Source organism: Hylobates moloch, unplaced genomic scaffold, assembly GCF_009828535.3.
Source record: "Hylobates moloch isolate HMO894 unplaced genomic scaffold, HMol_V3 SCAFFOLD_9, whole genome shotgun sequence".
Taxonomy (NCBI): domain Eukaryota; kingdom Metazoa; phylum Chordata; class Mammalia; order Primates; family Hylobatidae; genus Hylobates; species Hylobates moloch.
In genome coordinates this window covers 67,813,755-67,834,318 of record NW_026652284.1, presented here as the reverse complement: position 1 = coordinate 67,834,318, position 20,564 = coordinate 67,813,755, and the positions used below count along the sequence as shown (strand labels likewise).

General features: G+C 35.1%; 1 protein-coding gene across 1 annotated transcript in view; it reads right to left on the bottom strand.

Annotated features, from left to right (window-relative positions):
- Positions 1-10,679: 10,679 nt before the first annotated feature.
- The window catches only part of CNBD1 (cyclic nucleotide binding domain containing 1), a 757,023-nt gene continuing 747,138 nt past the window's right edge, over positions 10,680-20,564 (bottom strand). Inside the window, exons 14-15 of the mRNA XM_058444198.1 lie at positions 20,304-20,428; positions 10,680-10,739 (exon numbers count right to left, since the gene is read on the bottom strand). Of these exons, the coding sequence (XP_058300181.1) occupies positions 20,405-20,428 (24 nt within the window). The 3' untranslated portion in view covers positions 10,680-10,739; positions 20,304-20,404. The remainder of the gene's footprint in view (positions 10,740-20,303; positions 20,429-20,564) is intronic.

Below are 20,564 nucleotides of genomic sequence, written 5' to 3'. Positions count from 1 at the left end.
CTTTGTTGAGTTGTGGGTTAGTTGTATCAGTACTCTAGGCAATAGCATTAATATGTAAAGAAGAGGTCAGGTATCTTTTTCTTTTTTTTTTTTGACTTAATAGCAGCTTTATTAGTAAAAGCCACAAAATGGAAATAATTCCAATAACCACCAACGGATGAGTGAACAAACACATTGTCATACAGCCATACAATGGGGAAAAAGCAATGAAAAGAAATGAACTATCAATACATGTAACAAATCTCAAAATATTTATGCTCAGTGAAAGAATTAAGATGAAAACTTTAGTACATACAGTACAATCCCATTTATATTAAACTCCAGAAAATGTAAAGTAATCTATAGTCACAGAAAACAGATCAGTGGTTGCGTGGAGATGAAAAGAGGGACAGGGAAAGGCAGGAAGGGAGGTATTACCATGGCACAGGAAACTTTGGGACATAATGAATATGTTCATTATCTTCATTATAGGGATAGGTTCACAGGTATGTATCTATTGCAAAGCATATCAAATTGTACACTTTAAATGTTTGCAGTTTATTATATGTCAAAAATATATAAGCTTTTCTTAAAACTTTCCATAACAAGTCTTTTCAGGCTTAGGTTACAGCCTGTTAGAAACACCACCCATCCTGGGTTTCCTATAACATTACATGCAAATCTATTAATAATAATTGAAAAGCAATAGGAAGTAATCTTTAGGAATTTCAGCAATGAGCATAATATAATACCTACCAAGAAAGAATGTATCTGAAAATCAACTCAGATTAAAAAAAGATAAAGGTAAGAAAGATAATGACTGGACATGTAACAGATTCCTAACAGAAATTATGCAGCACAATCATTAATTACTTTAAGCTACATAAATCCAAAACAATCTTCTAAAGCACTGAGGTCTCAGACTGTAGAACTTGTCTAGACATAAACCTAGATCTATGATATGCATTATAGTGAACATTAGGTATCCTTTTCTAAGGATTCTAGAAGACCGAGTTCATGTGTATTTTATCACGTACTCATTTCTGTGGCTTTCACTACTTACCTACTTTTGAGTGTGTTTGAAAAGGTGGATATTTGGAATCAAATAGACCTGGGGTCAAATATGTCATTACTAACTGTACGATTTGGGGGAAAATAAGGCACTTCTATAAACTGTAGTGCTGGGAATAGCATAGGCAAATCTTGTCAGACCAGATGGAATGAGATGGCTAAACAACTGAGAGGTGGCATTGGTGCACAGAGAACAAGGGAATTGGAATGAGAATTAATGTTGGAGAATATAGTAATGGTCAAATTAGGCAGAAGTTTGTAGCATTTTTGACAATCTCAAAATGATGCAGTACCTGAAGCAGAGGAATGGCAAAATCAGGTTTGTGGTAGCACATATTTATTTCTCAATAAATGTTAGTATTTTTATCCATTGCTATGTAGCAAAAATTTCTATAAGACATGTGACATGTTTATCAGCACCAAGAAATGCACATTTTGTGATAGGTAATGGAGTATGACATGACAAAGAATGCATTAATCAGTGCAGAACCATCGCATTCACTATGCTGACCAAAGAACCTTCACGGTATGTAATCCTGCATTCCCGGACATCTCCAACATTCAAAGAATGCTGTTTCAGCAGTAACACTGAGGGTGTCATTAGCAGCTTTGTTCTGTCATGAACCACTTTTCTAGGCTCTTCTTTGCTTGTACCTTGAGTTTATTTTCTTTTGTGGAAAATAAGAATCTACTCAAGTGCTTAATAAGAATTATATATAAAAAAGGCTTTCAAGGTGACTGATGAATGGGAATAGGAAGGGTAAAAATACAACAGGTTTATGTTTTCACATAAATTTAGGGTTAGTATAAATTAGTGAAATATTTCCTATAGAAAAGCAGAAATCAGAATTTAAAGGCACAGTCATAAAAGTGTATTAACTTTCTCTTTTTGGATACAGAAATGTGGCAGGAAAAGTGTTTGAACCTATATAAAGGTAGACATTATAGAATGTGATAGTATAGGAAGACATGACATTTCAGAAAATAAATTCAAAAGATAATAGAACAAGCTTAAATTTCTAAGTTTGAATAAGAGAAAAGTGTAGGTCAAATAGAAAAAAACACTATATTTACATGACTAATTGGAATTTAGAAAAGGTTATAAGTGCATAGTACTTTCTTATTTATTTTTCATAGTAATGTTCAGAAAAAATTATTAAGAAAGATGTTACAGGTTTTATGCAAAATTGCTACTGGCCAAATGAAACAATTTAAGAAGTCACTCAGAAGTTTCTTCTACCAATGATAATTCTTTAATATAGTCTATTCGGTTCTATATTTTATAAATAGCCTTTTTGCTAAGGCAAATACAAAATGGAACCACAAAACACAAAGAGGAAAGTAAACTGTCTAAACTCCTTGAGTAGAGAATTACCTATAGATAGGAGCCTAGGCCAAAATGTATTCAAAAGACCTGTGTGGTCTTATCAGTTTGTAAGTCTGTGGAGCACCATATTCAGCTCTAAGTGGCTCTCAAATCTCAAGTGAATTATCCCTGAAAACAGCAGCTAAAAATTATTGTGATCAACTTGTACTTTTGTTCTTGACCTTGCAAATGGATAAAAATTACCAGCATTGGCCTCAAGTGAGTTCTTGCCTGCTCCCAGATAGAGTTTAGATTCAATACATGCATCACACTTCATTGTTCTCACAGGAAAAGAACTGGAAAACATTTATTGTCATTGTCTTTTACCTGCATTATTGTGGCACTCAAATTATCTGCCTATATCCATCCTTGACCTATTTCAATTTATTTTCAACACCAACAGCAAGAAGTCATTACAATGGCTTCAAGGTCTACGCAATTTATTTTTCTCCCATTGCCTCTCTGACCTTACCCATTCTCTCATGGTCTCCTATCCTTCCTTAGTCATGCAAGGTAAAGCCTTCTCTCACAGTTGCACTTATTTTCCCTTCTAGCTGGAATGTTCTTCTCCTAGAGGGATTAAACATGGCTCTGTTTTTCAACTCTTTTATGTCTCTACTCAAATATAATCTTACTGAAGTCTTCTCCCTGGCTACCTTACCTACAAATTCAATCATTCTTTCCCAGTATATTCTGTATCTGACAACCCAGCTTTATTTTTCTCCATTGCATGTAGCAAAGGAGAAAATCTACTATGTCTTTACTTACTGAGCTTGTTTGTACATTTCCCCCATGAGAATAAAGGCTACATGAGACTTGGGTACTTTCCTAGCATCTAGAAAGTGTTTGGTACCTATTAGACACTGGATTTTTTTCTTTTTTTTAATTATACTTTAAGTTTTAGGGTACATGTGCACAACATGCAGGTTTGCTACATATGTATACATGTGCCATGTTGGTGTGCTGCACCCACTAACTCGTCATTTAGCATTAGTTTTATCCCCTCCCCACCCGGACACAGGCCCCATGTTTGATGTCCCTTTCTGTGTCCATGGGTTCTCATTGTTCAATTCCCACCTATGATGAGAAATGTGGTGATAGTTTGCTGAGAATGATGGTTTCTGGCTTCATCCATGTCCCTACAAGGGACATGAACTCATCATTTTTTATGGCTGCATAGTATTCCATGGTGTATATGTGGCACATTTTCTTAATCCAGTCTATCGTTGTTGGACATTTGGGTTGGTTCCAAGTCTTTGCTATTGTGAATAGTGCTGCAATAAACATACATGTGCATGTGTCTTTATAGCAGCATGATTTATAATCCTTTGGGTATATACCCAGTAATGGGATGGCTGGGTCAAATGGCATTTCTAGTTCTAGATCCCTGAGGAATCACCACACTGACTTCCACAATGGTTGAACTAGTTTATAGTCCCACCAACAGTGTAAAAGTGTTCCTATTTCTCCACATCCTCTCCAGCACCTGTTGTTTCCTGACTTTTTAATGATTGCCATTCTAACTGTTGTGGGATGGTATCTCATTGTGGTTTTGATTGGCATTTCTCTGATGGCCAGTGATGATGAGTATGTTTGCATGTCTTTTGGCTGCATAAATGTCTTCTTTTGAGAAGTGTCTGTTCATATCCTTTGCCCACTTTTTGATGGGGTTGTTTTTTTCTTGTAAATTTGTTTGAATTCATTGAGATTCTGGATATTAGCCCTTTGTCAGATGAGTAGATTGCAAAAATTTTCTCCCATTCTGTAGGTTGCCTGTTCACTCTGATGGTAGTTTCTTTTGCTGTGCAGAAGCTCTTTAGTTTAATTAGATCCCATTTGTCAATTTTGGCTTTTGTTGCCATTGCTTTTGGTGTTTTAGACATGAAGTCCTTGCCCATGCCTCTGCCCTGAATGGTATTGCCTAGGTTTTCTTCAAGGGTTTTTATGGTTTTAGGTCTAACATTTAAGTCTTTAATCCATCTTGAATTAATTTTTGTATAAGGTGTAAGGAAGGGATCAGTTTTCAGCTTTCTACATATGGCTAGCCAGTTTTCCCAGGACCATTTATTAAATAGGGAATCCTTTCCCCATTTCTTGTTCTTGTCAGGTTGTCAAAGACCAGATAGTTGTAGATATGCAGCATTATTTCTGAGGGCTCTGTTCTGTTCCATTGGTCTATATCTCTGTTTTGGTACCAGCACCATGCTGTTTTGGTTACTGCAGCCTTGTAGTATAGTTTGAAGTCAGGTAGCGTGATGCCTCCAGCTTTGTCCTTTTTTCTTAGGATTGACTTGGCAATGCGGGCTCTTTTTTGGTTCCATATGAACTTTAAAGTATTTTTTTCCAATTCTGTGAAGAAAGTCATTGGTAGCTTGATGGGGATGGCATTGAATCTATGAAGTACCTTGGGCAGTATGGCCACTTTCATGATATTGATTCTTCCTACCCATGAGCATGGAATGTTCTTCCATTTGTTTGTATCATCTTTTATTGCATTGAGCAGTGGTTTGTAGTTCTACTTGAAGAGGTCCTTCATGTCCCATGTAAGTTGGATTCCTAGGTATTTTATTCTCTTTGAAGCAATTGTGAATGGGAGTTCACTCATGATTTGGCTCTCTGTCTGTTATTGGTGTATAAGAATGCTTGTGATTTTTGGCCGGGCGTGGTGGCTCACGCTTGTAATCCCAGCACTTTGGGAGGCCGAGGCGGGCGGATCACGAGGTCAGGAGATCGAGACCACGGTGAAACCCCGTCTCTACTAAAAATACAAAAAATTAGCCGGGCGTGGTGGCGGGCACCTGTAGTCCCAGCTACTCAGAGAGGCTGAGGCAGGAGAATGGCATGAACCTGGGAGGCGGAGCTTGCAGTGAGCCGAGATTGCGCCACTGCACTCCAGCCTGGGCGACAGAGTAAGACTCCGTCTCAAAAAAAAAAAAGAATGCTTGTGATTTTTGTACATTGATTTTATATCCTGAGACTTTGCTGAAGTTGCTTATCAGCTTAAGGAGATTTTGGGCTGAGACGATGGGGTTTTCTAGATATCCAATCATGTCATCTGCAAACAGGGACAATTTGACTTCCTCTTTTCCTAATTGAATACCCTTTATTTCCTTCTCCTGCCTGATTGCCTTGGCCAGAACTTCCAACACTATGTTGAATAGGAGTGGTGAGAGAGGGCATCCCTGTCTTGTGCCAGTTTTCAAAGGGAATGCTTCCAGTTTTTGCCCATTCAGTATGATATTGGCTGTGGGTTTGTCATAGATAGCTCTTATTATTTTGAGATATGTCCCATCAATACCTAATTTATTGAGAGTTTTTAGCATGAAGCATTGTTGAATTTCGTCAAAGGCCTTTTCTGCATCTATTGAGATAATCATGTGGTTTTTGTCTTTGTTTCTGTTTATATGCTAGATTACATTTATTGATTTGCATATGTTGAACCAGCCTTGCATCCCAGGGATGAAGCCTACTTGATCATGGCGGATAAGCTTTTGATGTGCTGCTGGATTTGGTTTGCCAGTATTTTACTGAGGATTTTTGCATCGATATTCAGCAGGGATATTGGTCTAAAATTCTCTTTTTTTGTTGTGTCTCTGCCAGGCTTTGGTATGAGGATGATGCTGGCCTCATAAAATGAGTTAGGGAGGATTCCCTCTTTTTCTATTGATTGGAATAGTTTCAGAAGGAATGGTACCAGCTCCTCCTTGTACCTCTGGTAGAATTTGGCTGTGAATCCATCTGGTCCTGGACTTTTTTTGATTGGTAAGCTATTAATTATTGCCTCAATTTCAGAGTCTGTTATTGGTCTATTCAGAGATTCAACTTTTTCCTGGTTTAGTCTTGGGAGGGTGTATGTGTCCAGGAATTTATCCATTTCTTCTAGATTTTCTAGTTTATTTGCGTAGAGGTGTTTATAGTATTCTCTGATGGTAGTTTGTATTTCTGTGGGATCGGTGGTGATATCCCCTTTGTCATATTTTATGGCGTCTATTTGATTCTTCTCTCTTTTCTTCTTTATTAGTCTTGCTAGCAGTCTATCATTTTTGTTGATCTTTTCAAAAAACCGGCTCCTGGATTCATTGAATTTTTTGAAGAGTTTTTCATTTCTCTATTTCCTTCAGTTATGCTCTGATCTTAGTTATTTCTAGCCTTCTGCTAGCTTTTGAATGTGTTTGCTCTTGCTTCTCTAGTTCTTTTAATTGTGATGTTAGAGTGTCAATTTTAGATCTTTCCTGCTTTCTCTTGTGGGCATTTAGTGCTATAAATTTCCCTCTACGCACTGCTTTGAATGTGACCCAGAGATTCTGGTATGTTGTGTCTTTGTTGTTATTTATTTCAAAGAACATCTTTATTTCTGCCTTCATTTCGTTATGTACCCAGTAGTCATTCAGGAGCAGATTGTTCCGTTTCCATGTAGTTGACTGGTTTTGAGTGAGTTTCTTAATCCTGAGTTCTAGTTTGATTGCACTGTGGTCTGAGAGACAGTTTGTTATAATTTCTGTTCTTTTACATTTGCTGAGGAGAGCTTTACTTCCAACTATGTGGTCAATTTTGGAATAGGTGTGGTGTGGTGCTGAAAAGAATGTATATTCTGTTGATTTGGGGTGGAGAGTTCTGTAGATGTCTATTAGGTCCGCTTGGTGCAGAGCTGAGTTCAATTCCTGGATATCCTTGTTAACTTTCTGTCTGTTGATTGATGTTGACAGTGGGGTGTTAAAGTCTCCCATTATTATTGTATGGGAGTCTATGTCTCTTTGTAGGTCTCTAAGGACTTGCTTTATGAATCTGGGTGCTCCTGTATTGGGTGCATATATATATTTAGGATAGTTAGCTCTTCTTGTTGAATTCATCCCTTTATTATTACGTAATGGCCTTCTTTGTCTCTTTTGATCTTTGTTGGTTTAAAGTCTGTTTTATCAGAGACTAGGATTGCAACCCTTGTCTTTTTTTGTTTTCCATTTGCTTGGTAGTTCTTCCTCCATCACTTTATTTTGAGCCTATGTGTGTCTCTGCATGTGAGATGGGTTTCCTGAATACAGCACACTGATGGGTCTTGACTCTTTATCCAATTTGCCAGTCTGTGTCTTTTAATTGGAGCATTTAGCCCATTTACATTTAAGGCTAATATTGTTATGTGTTAATTTGATTCTGTCATTTTGATGTTAGCTGGTTATTTTGCTCATTAGTTGATGCAATTTCTTCCTAGCCTTGATGGTCTTTACAATTTGGCATGTTTTTGCAGTGGCTGGTACCGGTTGTTCCTTTCCATGTTTAGTGCTTCCTTCAGCAGCTCTTTTAGGGCAGGCCTGGTGGTGACAAAATCTCTCAGCATTTGCTTGTCTGTAAAGGATTTTATTTCACCTTCACTTATGCAGCTTAGTTTAGCTGGATATGAAATTCTGGGTTGAAAATTCTTTTCTTTAAGAATGTTGAATATTGGCCCCCACTCTCTTCTGGCTTGTAGAGTTTCTGCCTTGAGATCAGCTGTTAGTCTGATGGGCTTCCGTTTGTGCATAATCCAACCTTTCTCTCTGGCTGCCCTTAACATTTTTTCCTTCATTTCAACTTTGGCGAATCCGACAATTATGTGTCTTGGAGTTGCTCTTCTCAAGGAGTATCTTTGTGGTGTTCTCTGTATTTCCTGAATTTGAATGTTGGCCTGCCTTGCTAGATTGGGGAAGTTCTCCTGGATAATATCCTGCACAGTGTTTTCCAACTCGGTTCCATTCTCCCTGTCACTTTCAGGTACACCAATCAGACGTAGATTTGGTCTTTTCACATAGTCCCATATTTCTTGGAGGCTTTGTTTGTTTCTTTTTATTCTTTTTTCTCTAAACTTCTCTTCTTGCTTCATTTCATTCATTTGATCTTCCATCACTGATACCCTTTCGTCTAGTTGATTGAATCTGCTATTGAGGCTTGTGCTTTCATCACGTAGTTCTCGTGCTCTGGTTTTCAGCTCCATCAGGTCCTTTAAGGACTTCTCTGCATTGGTTATTCTAGTTATCCATTTGTCTAATTTTTTTTCAAGGTTTTTAACTTCTTTGCCATGGGTTAGAACTTCCTCCTTTAGCTCGCGGTAGTTTGATCATCTGAAGCCTTCTTTTCTCAACTCGTTAAAGTCATTCTCGTCCAGCTTTGTTCCATTGCTGATAAGGAGCTGTGTTCCTTTGGAGGAGGAGAGGCACTCTGATTTTTAGAGTTTCCAGTTTTTTCTGCTCTGTTTTTTTCCCATCTTTGTGGTTTTATCTACCTTTGGTCTTTGATGATGGTGACATACAGATGGGGTTTTGGTGTGGATGTCCTTTCTGTTGTTTCTTAGTTTTCCTTCTAACAAACAGTCAGGACCCTCAGCTGCAGGTTTGTTGGAGTTTGCTGGAGGTCCATTCCAGACCTGTTTGCCTGGGTATCACCAGCTGAGGCTGCAGAACAGCGGATATTGGTGAACAGCAGATGTTGCTGCTTGATCATTCCTCTGGAAGTTTTGTCTCAGAGGAGTACCCAGCCATGTGAGGTGTCAGTCTGCCCCTACTGTGGGGTGCCTCCCAGTTAGGCTACTTGGGGGTCAGGGACCCACTTGAGGAGGCAGTCTGTCCGTTCTCAGATCTCCAGCTGCGTGCTGGGAGAACCACTTATCTTTTCAAAGCTGTCAGATAGGGACATTTAAGACACTGGATTTTTTTCTGAAAGTATTTGCTTGACAATGAAATAGGGAAATTGTCACCTACTGGAGATTTCTTTCAACTTCTTCCAGGCAAACACAGGGCCTTTTAACTTTATTTCTGTCCAGGAGGTCTGTATGTCAGAAGAACAGAACTGAGTAGGATTCAGATCAGACTCCGCTTTCCCTTGTCTATATCTCATCTCTCTACTTGCTGATTAATAAAACTGAAGCATTTAGGCCTTGGGATTTTATGTTAATCATGTTTATTTGTTGTAGTCTTCTTGATATTTAAAGTACACTGTTTTGCTAGTTGCTTTTTTTTTTAAACTCTGCTTCCTAGTCCCTTTATTAGGTTACTTTGTAGTTTTCTTAGTTAGTGTTTACAGAAGAGCTTATAGTCTTTTCCTTTGTTAAGTGGCTGAAAGGCTAATTTATATGTACATGGTACCTGAATAGAGGTAACCATTGCTATTAATGATTAGGTCTCTGCAGGAAATGGGAAAGTAGCTACAAAATGAAGTTTTAATGTTTAAAAAATAACAGAATCATATAATACACACAACTATAATTAATTTTATTTTTCCAAGAACATATTTCATTTCATCAAATACCAATAGAAATATCTTTAGGACCCTGTGTTTATACACAAAAATAATTTTGTATTATTAATGTAGATACCCATTTTAAAAACTACTATATTCACCAAATGGTGGTGGATTGGTGATGAATAAATTATTATGTTAGTACACATTGACATAGGTACAAAAACAACTAAAAGTGGGATTATAGTCTTGTACTAATTTGCTAGGGTTACTGTAACAAAACAGCACAAACCGTATGGCTTAAACAACAGAATATATTGTCTCACATTCTAGAGGCTAGAAGTTTAAGATCAAGGTGTTGGCAGAGTTAGTCCCTTTTGAGGGTTATGAGAGAAAATACGTTCTAGGCCTCCTGCCTAGTTTCTGGTAGTTTTCTGGCAATCTTTAATGTTCCATGCAGAGGTATCATTCCAATCTCTATCTTCATTTCACATGACATTCTACCTGTGTGTGTCTATCTTCAAATTATATTGTATTAGGGCCCATCCTAATGACCTTATTTTAACTTGTTGGCCTCTTTGCTGACTTTGTCTCCAAATAAGTTCAAAATCTGAGGTAACAAAAGTTAGGATTTCAATGTACTTTTATTTTTTGAAGGGGGACACAGTTTAACCCATAACAGTCTTGTAATGGAGTTATGAATGAAATTCTTGGGAATCTTTGCCTAGGGATAGTAAGAAAACCTTTCTAGTAGACATGATAGTTGAATTGGACTAGAGAGAATAAATGCAGATAGACTGTGTGAAAACAATTGTTCCAGGCAGACGTATTGATAAATATGATAAATACATGGTATGGCTATACTGTTGGGATATAGATGAAGTGATGGGGTTGAGATTTTTGAGATAACTAGGAGGTAGATTGTGAAGGAACTTGAAAATCATACTAAGGACTTAGAAATTTATCTTTTGGATAATAAGACATTCTCAAAGACTTGTAAACAGTTGATTACATTTTTTTTTCTTTAAATTGCTTGATACTGTGGCTACAGTATGAATGACGGATAACAGAACAAGAGACTGGGAACACGGAGGCCAAGGAGGAAACTCCTCAGGAGCTGCAAGTGACACACAAAAGAAATTTTAAGCAAGGCAGTGGAAATGAGGTATCATTCAGAAATATTCACTGGTGGATCAGATATAACTTTCTATCTGATTAATGTGGGACATAGATACAGAGTTTCACTGCAGGTGACTGAAACCTGCAATGAAAGGAGATAATACTTTCTAGGACGACATATTCTCTTTTCCTTGTTCGCGCTGTTACTTTCTTCTCAGTCTTCTTTACTAGTTTCTTCTCACCTCTCAAGTTTAATGAGTACTTGAGTCCTTCAGATTACTCCTTCTTCCTCTTTTCTTGTCTACCTACACTCACAATCTTGATAACTTTGTTTGGTCTTCTGGCTTTAAATAATATTCTTATGCTATAACTCCCAAATTCAGATTAGATATGTTTCCCAAACTTTTGATTGATTTAATATTTGAGTACCTAATTTCTTCACTTGGATGTCTATTTTAAACAACATGTCAAAAACTGAGAGAAATCCTGGTTTCTACATCCAAACCCAAACCTACTATATGCTTATCCTTTTCATTCATTTGGAAACTATATCCTTCCAGTCCCTCACTCAAAGAACTTTGGAATCAGCTTTGCCCTCTCTATTGCTCTAACGTGCAATATCCAGTTCATTAGGAGATCGTCATCTCTTTACCTTCAAAATATATCCAGAATCTATCAGTGTTCTGTAACATTTCATTTTTTTTTTTTTTTTTTTTTTGAGACGGAGTCTCGCTCTGTCTCCCAGGCTGGAGTGCAGTGGCGCAATCTCAGCTCACTGCAAGCTCTGCCTCCCGGGTTCACGCCATTCTCCTGCCTCAGCCTCTCCGAGTAGCTGGGACTACAGGCGCCCGCCACCACGCCCGGCTAAATTTTTTTGTATTTTTAGTAGAGACGGGGTTTCACCGTGGTCTCGATCTCCTGACCTCGTGATCCACCCGCCTCGGCCTCCCAAAGTGCTGGGATTACAAGCGTGAGCCACCGCGCCCAGCCTAACATTTTCATTTTTGTTCTAAAAAATGCATATTGTAAAACATAGAATGACTACTAAGATAATTAAGTATAATTAATAAACCAATAGTGGTATTAAATGAAGCACTTATAATTCAAATTTCCTTCTAAAAGAAGGAAAGAAAAATAGAAAAAATATAGAAATAATATATGGAAAAAATAAATTCCAGGTATATTTTAACTAAATCTTGTCAAATTTTCATTAAATGTAAGTGGTCTAAAAACACCAATCGGAAGGCTAATCTTGGCAGACTAAATCTTTAAAAGTGAGATCCAGCTATATGGTGTCACAAGAAACTCACTTATGTATAAATGCACAGATGGATTCAAAATAAAAGATGAATAAAAACTGTATCATGCAAACACTAAGAATAATAAAGCTGTAATGACTACATAAATATAAGATTAAAAGAAATATTACCAGCATATATAGGGATACTTTAAAGAGCTAGGTTGCATTTATTAAGAAGATATAAATATGGATGCAAGTAACAATAGAGCTTAAAATACATTAAGTAAAATGAACAGAACTAACAGGAGAAATTGATCAGTTTACAATTATAATTGGAGATTTAGATACTCATCTCTCAGTTATTGATAAGTAATCGGAATATAATATACCCACTCAACAAGAGCAGAATATGTCATTTTTTAAAGTGATCTAGAATTCTGGCCAATGCAAACTGGGATATGCTGTTAATAATTTAATAGAGTTAAAATCATATAGAGTATGTTCTTTTATCACAACTACAAAAGTCAATAACAGGGTTAACTGAAAAAAAATCACAAATTTTTGGAAATTAAACAGTACAATTCAAAATAATCTATGGAGAAAAAAACAACACAAGCATTTCAAAGTATTTTGAAACTAGTGAAAAATGAAACAACTACACATGAAAAAAATGTATAGTGCAACTTAAACAGCAGTTAGAAAGAAATTTATAATTTAATGCTTATTTTAAAAATCAGGAAATATATAAAGCAAATGAGTTAAATTTACACCACAGAAGCTAGTTAATGAAGACTAAATTAAGTCCAAAATTAGTAGAAAAAAATGAAATTATAATAACAAAGACAGAAAGCAATGCAAGAAAAATAAATAATTAAAAAACATCTTTGAAGGCAAAACGTAGTTATTTGTAAATATCTCAATCTGACTGATTAAGTAAAACAGAGGAGACAAATGACCAATATCAGGATGAGAGGGAGCTGTTGCTATAAATTCTATAGATGTTAATGACAATAAGGAATCATATGAATGACTTTACATCAATAAATCTAATACTGAGATAAAATAAATAGAGAAGTTTTTTTCAAAGATACAATTTACCAAAATTGAATCAAGAAGAAGTAAAACTTAAAAATCCTTACATCTGTTTTAAAAAATGTAATCTTCATTAAAAGCCTATTATTAAAGAAAACTCCAGGCCAACTGGTCTCCACTGGTGAATGCTATAAAATAGTTAATGAAAAATAATAGCAAAATTAACATAAAATCTTTCAAAAAATAGAAGAGATTAAAATACCTCCTTATTCATTGTATGAAGCAAGAATAATCTTGATCTTTAAACCAGACAGAAACAGTATAAGAAAACAAAATCCTTCATGAACATAGCTGTAAAAACCATTAAAATAATCATAAATCAAATAAAGCAATATATAAGATATCATGAACAAATGTGTTCACTCCCCTGCCCCCACACTGCCACCTCGGCCCCATGGAATGAAATATTGGATTAACATTTAGGAGTAAATCATTATACTTTACCATTTAGTCAAAATAAAAGAGAACAAAATCTTATGGTCAACTAAAAAAAAGTCAAAAATTTGACACTTACGATAAAATCACTCAGCCAAGTAGGAATGGAAGGAAAGTTACTCATTCTTTTAACTATCATGTAAGTAAAGCTTATAGCTGAAGTCATACTTAATGCTAAAAGACTGAGCTCTTTTCCCCTAAGATTGCAAACAAGACAAGAATACTTACTCTAAACATTTTCATTGTACAGCAGAACCTAGACACTAATATATAACAAGAGAAATAAATAAAAGCATGTGGATTAGAAAGAAAACAGAAACACACTATTCACAGATGACATGATTGTATACATAAAAAATAAACAAATATACAAATAGCTACTAAATAGGGGAAGGGTGTTACTAAGTTCATTGAATACAAGGACAATAAAGATTTTTGGCATTTCCAAAACACTAAAACCAAATGACTGAATATTGAAATTAATAAACCAATAACATTTATAATAACATCCCAAACTGTGTAATACTAGAAATAAATTCAACACTGAAATCTGCAAAACTTTGCAGCTAAAGACCTTAATAAATGACACTACATATTGTCTTTGATCAGAAAACCTAATATTGTTAAAACACTAATTTTCTCCAAATTGGTTTACAATTTCAATAAAATTAAATTTCAAATGATAGTAGGCTCTTTTATAAATATTAATAAGCTGATTCTAACATTTATATGGTAATACAAGGACCTCCAACAAGATAAGTAATTTGAAAAATAAAGAAGCATGCTGTGTAACTTACATTACTTGATTTCAAGACTTATTACAAAGTTACAGTAATCAAGTGTAATATTGTAAGAATAAACCTATAAATCAATGGAAAATAACTGATTATACATAAATACATTATATAGGATGAGAACATAATAACTTCATGTATAATTCATCTAGGAATCCATACATAAATATAGAAAAGGTCCAAGCGTGAAACTCTGGGATGCTCAGACCTTTAGAATTTGGAGCTATGAGAAAGAACCAACAAAAGCGCCTGGGAAAGGGCATCCAAGGATCAGCCAGTTAAGAAAAAAAAAAAAAAAAAAAAAAAAAAAAAAAAAAAAACAGGAGTGACTTCACTCCAAGCAAGGTGTAATTTCAAGTTATTTCAAGGAATTGTTAATTTTAAGCTGTGTAAATACTGGTCAAATTAAAATATTAGAAGACATCACAACTACTCAATGAATTTGGTTACGTAAATGTTGTTGAGGACCTTGACAAAGGCAGTTTTGACAAAATGGTAGATAAAAAAACAAGATAAATTAAGCCCATGAGTTAATGAAAAGAGTGCAATTGGAGACCTTGCTCATAAACCCACTGCACAAATATATCCATGATTAGAAAGGATGATAGGAGGGCAAGTATATTTCTGCAAAATAAAATGATCAGCAGGCAAAAGGCCCAAATTTTAGTTATAATCATCCTTTGATGATCAGATTACAGTGTTTTGTTTTTTCAGTTTTAATTTTTTCTGTAAATGGCAAATTATCTTTAATGAATATGTATTATTTTAGATTTAGGAAAATAAATTGTTTAAAAAATAAAAAAGAATGCCAACAGTTACTTCTAAGATAACAGTAATTTGTTAGATTGGTGTTGGAAGAATTTCAAGCTGTGGTTGATAAAAATGGGGATGTGGAAGAGACACATCTTCTAAGAAGTTTAACAACCATAAGATTAAAATGGACTATTTACCTGAGAATGAGGCAGATTCTTCGGGGGTAAATTTTCTAGACAATCTCAGACTTAAAGGAAACTTGTGAGTACAATGCAAAACACTTATTTTTCTGAACTGTTTGAAAGTAGATTGTCAACCTGATGCCACATCACCTCTGAATTCCTTAGTAGGTTTTTCTTACAAACAAAAACATTCTCCTTTATAATAACAATTTAACCATCACACCACATAATTAATATTGACACATGATTGCCATTTAACTCTAATCCCATTTAACTTGTCACAATAACCTTCAACATAGCAAAAATACTCAGTTTGAAATCATGCATTCCTTTTAGTTTTCAGAAATCTTTACTTTCATTCACTCTGAAACAGTTTCTCAGTCTTTCCTTGATTTTGTTATCTTTTCTTTATTGAGGATTACAGTTAAAATATTCTGTAGTATGTCTCTCAGTTTTCCCATGGTTAGGGTCAAGTGTTACTTCTTTGGTAGAATAGACGTTATGCCATATTCTCACTCTAGTAGGTGGGCACACTTGTAATTTTTCCCATTATTTATGGTGTCCACTTTGATCACTAGATTGAAGTGGTGTTGTCTACGTCTATGATGTGGAGGTATTTTTTCTTTTTATACATAATGTTTTTGTAGGAAGATATTTTGAAGCTATATAAAACTGTATTCATCATTAAACTTGTAATTCATTAATTGATTTATATCTATACAAATTCCTATTGTTTGATGGGTTATAATTTACTACTTCCGTTATTTATTTTGATTCTCAACTTGTTCCAGAAATGGGGAGTGAGATCCTTTTCATTCTGGCTCCTGTGCCCTTTTGCCCTCTCCTCATCATTCTTGATAATGTCTCCACTTCGTGGTGCAAGATATTGCAGACTTATTGTACTTTCCCTCCTGCTGACCTTAACGTAGTCATCTCTTCAAAGAGTCTCAGTTGCTTTTGATGCAAAATAGTACTTATAAGCTAAAATTTGGTGCCTAGTTATGCTCAATATATGTATTTACGTGTTGTCTGTATACATGATAAAAACTATGAGTTCACTTAACATAGGTATTTCCATTGCCAACTAATCACTACAGTTTTATGGTCCTACTTTGTGTTACTCTTCTCTTGCAGTAAGATAGTAAGATATATGGCTCTTATTACCTTTTATATAGTTACTTTTTTTTAAATCAAATACCCCTAACATGTTACCAGTTTTCCATTGCTACTGCTACCCCTTTGTCTGTGTGACTATCCTCATCGCACTTGGGTTCTGATACCTCACGCTGTTTCCCCTTCCAGGATGATGCTCTTTGAGATTCTACCAGCTGAACTCACATCAGGAAACTTCAGGGGGGATTTTTTTTTTTTTTGTAACTGGGACATATGAGACTTTTTCTTGGAATTAGTCTTCTCTCTCGGAGGGAAATCCCATTCTGCCGTTTTTTTCTGGGTCAAGAGGCCTTGATTAGCTGTAATCTTGGTCTGTCCTCTCACACTAGCCTCTCCCAAAAAATTCCAGTGGCATTTTTGGGGCTACAAATTAGCATTTGCAGATAAGATCTGTTCCTCTTTCCTACCTCTTGAGAACTAGCTGCCCAGAGTATGCAGCTCTGGTCTGCTCAGTTTTGTCCCTCACTTTTGTAAGTTTTAAGAAAGTATCTTAACATGGAGAAGCCTAGGTTTTTCCATTGTAAGCTGTACTTTGTTCATTATTCTGACAAATTCTGGAGTTTAGAATCAGAAGATAGATTATAGTCACAGACTTAAGCTTCAATTGCTAATATAAATATAAGCTTTATTAATACAGGTAATTGTTTCATGTCCATCTGCCTAACTCTTGACCTACCTTTTTCGTTTTAATTTTCTTAAAAGGCTTTAATTTTTAGAATAATTTTGGATTTCCAAAAAATTGAGCAGATAGTAAAGAGAGTTCCCATGTCTCGCTCCCCCCATACACACAGTTTAACCTATTATTAAGATCTTACATTTTTATGGTATATATGTTACCTATACTGAGACATTATTATTAACTAACTAAAGACCATACTTTATTCAGATTATCTTAATTTTTGCCTAATGCCCCCTTTCTGGTCCAAGATTCCATCCAGGACATCACCTTATATTTAGTCATCATGTATCTTTAGCTACTCTTGACCGTGACAATTTTTCAGACTTTCCTTGTTTTGGATGACCTTGCCAGTTTAGGAGAGTACAGTTCCTCATAGTTTAAAATGGCACGGGCTTGGGGAAGGAAGACTAAAGAAGTAAAGTGCTATTTCACTATATTATATCAAAGTTATATACCATCAACATGATTTATGTCTGTTGGTGCTGACCTTGGTCACCTAATTTAAGTAAGGTTTATCACGTTTCTCAATTGTAAAGTTACTCCCTCTTTAAGGGTGAATTTTAAATATTAATATTTTCTTTTGAATGGGGGATACTTAACATAGTTCTAGGATGATTGACAGGAACAAATGATGAAGGTGAATAAGGGAGAAGATAATAAGGTTGCAAGTTCAGAGAAGAATGGAAGGGTTTCTTGGCAATGACAAAAAAGGGCAAGATGACCTTGGCTTGAGATGGAGACTATAAGAAAGATGCCAGGAAATGTGGCCCTGTGGTTATATTTGAGCATATTTCAAGTATTCAATTTTTTAATGGGATAGTTTATGTTGTTTGTTTAGTTTAGTTTGGTTTGGCTGAGTGAAAGGAAGTGGCTAAGACTAGCCACAAAAGAAAATAGAAAAGTTAAACAACTAGAAATTTGTGCAAAGACCATCAACAACAGTTGAGGGTCTATTTGAAGTTGGGAACTATTGGCTTTTCCAGATTACATGATTTTATTCAGATAATACAAATAGATCATTGGTTTTAACCATGGTTGGGAATTGTCAAGATCAAATATAGTGGAAGGTTGTGGGGATATGAGGTTGTAGAGAAAGTAGAGCTGAACTATCTGAAAAAAAATAAAGGAACTGAAAGCCCTGAAGGAACTGGAAGAGCATGATACTTACGAAGATTTAATAAATTGATAGATTTCCTGTATTTGAAGTGTGAATTCAGTGGAATGATTGAAATAGTGGTAAAAGAAGGATGTGAAAAGAGAAATTTCACATATCAATATGTGGGACATATTATGGGGGAAAATGCATCAAGTTTAGTTTGTGGTCATATAAAAATTATACAAAGTAGAAAGGTGGTTAAACTACAACAAACATAAATTACAGGAACTTAACTTTAGATGATGTATGTTGGTGATAATCATGCATACTGATATACTCGTGATGGTAGAATATGAAGGTGAAAAGAAAGTGAGTCAGGTGCAATAGTCTTTTAAAAATAGCATCTTATGACTCTAATAGATAATTGTAACAAGGATAAGAAGGTGGTGTGCTTGGAGTTTCATGGGAGGAGTGATAGTTGGAAGACAGTGTGGAACCTGAGGAATGTTAGAACCTTCTGAACTTTATGGTGAAGGAAAAAATGAGGAAATGAGTGGCCTTCTTGTAAGAGAAAAGCAAGATGAATGAGAAATGTAAGTTTTAGCTAATAAGAGAATGGGGCAAATTAGAGGAGGTATATTTTTAACACAAATCAAAATGACAAAAATTTATAGACAATGTGGAAATTTACATTCTTTTCTTTAATTATCAATCTAGATATAGTATTCTGGAATATAATTTCCTCCTCTTAGATATTGAGTAATAAAATTTGTAAAAAATGAGAGTGAAAGTTTTGATGATACTGTGATAATAAATTTTTGGGAGGTGCAGAAGAAACAATGGCAAAAGGAAGCAAAATTAGGGTGGTAGGCTGTGGCCCTAAATTCCAGAACTTACCATTCATCAAAAGGCTGCATATGTGCAAGATTGAAAAGAGAATTTATGCTCCTTACAAGTTTAAATTTGGTTTATCAGGAATAGGCCCTGAGCCTATGAAACATTTGAACTGCTTGTGTTTCCTAATGCTAAATACATTCCAGTCAATATCCTGGAATATGATTAGTATTCGTCTATCTTTCAGAGGAGGTTTCCTATGCTAATTCATTTGCATTTCATATTAGTGACATATGAATATTATTAATTTTTATTTCTTAACTCCTACCCATCTCACTGTAACTTTATTTGGAAACCTTGTGTGTTAAAAATTTCTCTCTAGAAAAATCAAACAAAAGTATTCTATTTTCCATGTGTAAGAAATGATGAATTACTATATGGGGACTTTTGGAATTCTTTACTTAATATTTCGATAATTTTAAAAGTTCCAAATGTTTGAAATTGTAGGGTTTTGTTTAAAATACACATCACCTATGAGGAAGATATTTCACTTCTGGATATACAGCCAAAGAAACTTAATTTCATGTATGATAAAAGTCATAGGCAAGAACTTTAAAAAAGCAGCATTAGGTGTATTACTCCATAACTGGAAACAAGTAAAAACCCCATTATTAGGGTTATAAATGGAAAACTATACAGCAATGAAAGGGCACAAATATTGTTATATTCTACAGTATGAAAGATTTTCACAAAAAAATTTGAGTAAAAAGAGCAGCATAAGAGTACACACTGTATTAATCCATTTACATAAAGTTCAAAAATAGTCAATATAACTAAATAATTTGTGGTGACAGATATCAAAATAATACTTACCTTTGGGCTCAGGATATGAAGGAGGGTACTGGTATGTGAATAATGGTCAGGCTCTTTTTCTGGTTATACTCATGTATACTTAACGGTTTATACACTTATCTATATGTATGTTAAAATAAAAGTTTATATATTCAAAAATCACTTGCACATAAGGCTGTATTAGCTGGCTACTGTATAAAATGGCAATTTTAATGTAAACATTGACCTCCAATCCCACCAGTAGCCCTTATAAGATAATTTTTACAAAATATATAAAACCATAATGATGAAGAGGGAAGTCTGATAGTAGCAATCCACTTTTAGAATGTGGAAAACAGATCAGTGAAGGATAAATAACTCATCAGATTTTAAAAGCTATAAACCAAAAACAGTTGTAGTAAACTAAAAAGCGAGTTGATACCAAAGGCTCACCAATCTGGCAGCAGTTGTATTTCCTGTGTTCCCTTACATTCTGTTCATCTGGATGGGCAGCCTATTTCAACCTCTCCAGGAATGCAGCATGTAGGTAATTCTCAGGACATTGTCAAAGAGAAAATCTATGCATTGAAGGATAACAAGTACAATTGAGGCTAGATGTATTATGTTCAAAATAGGGACATTAAGTGACTATTTACACACTAAACACTGAAATCTTTATTTTTCTTAGTGCATCTGGTTCAAAGATTACTATTA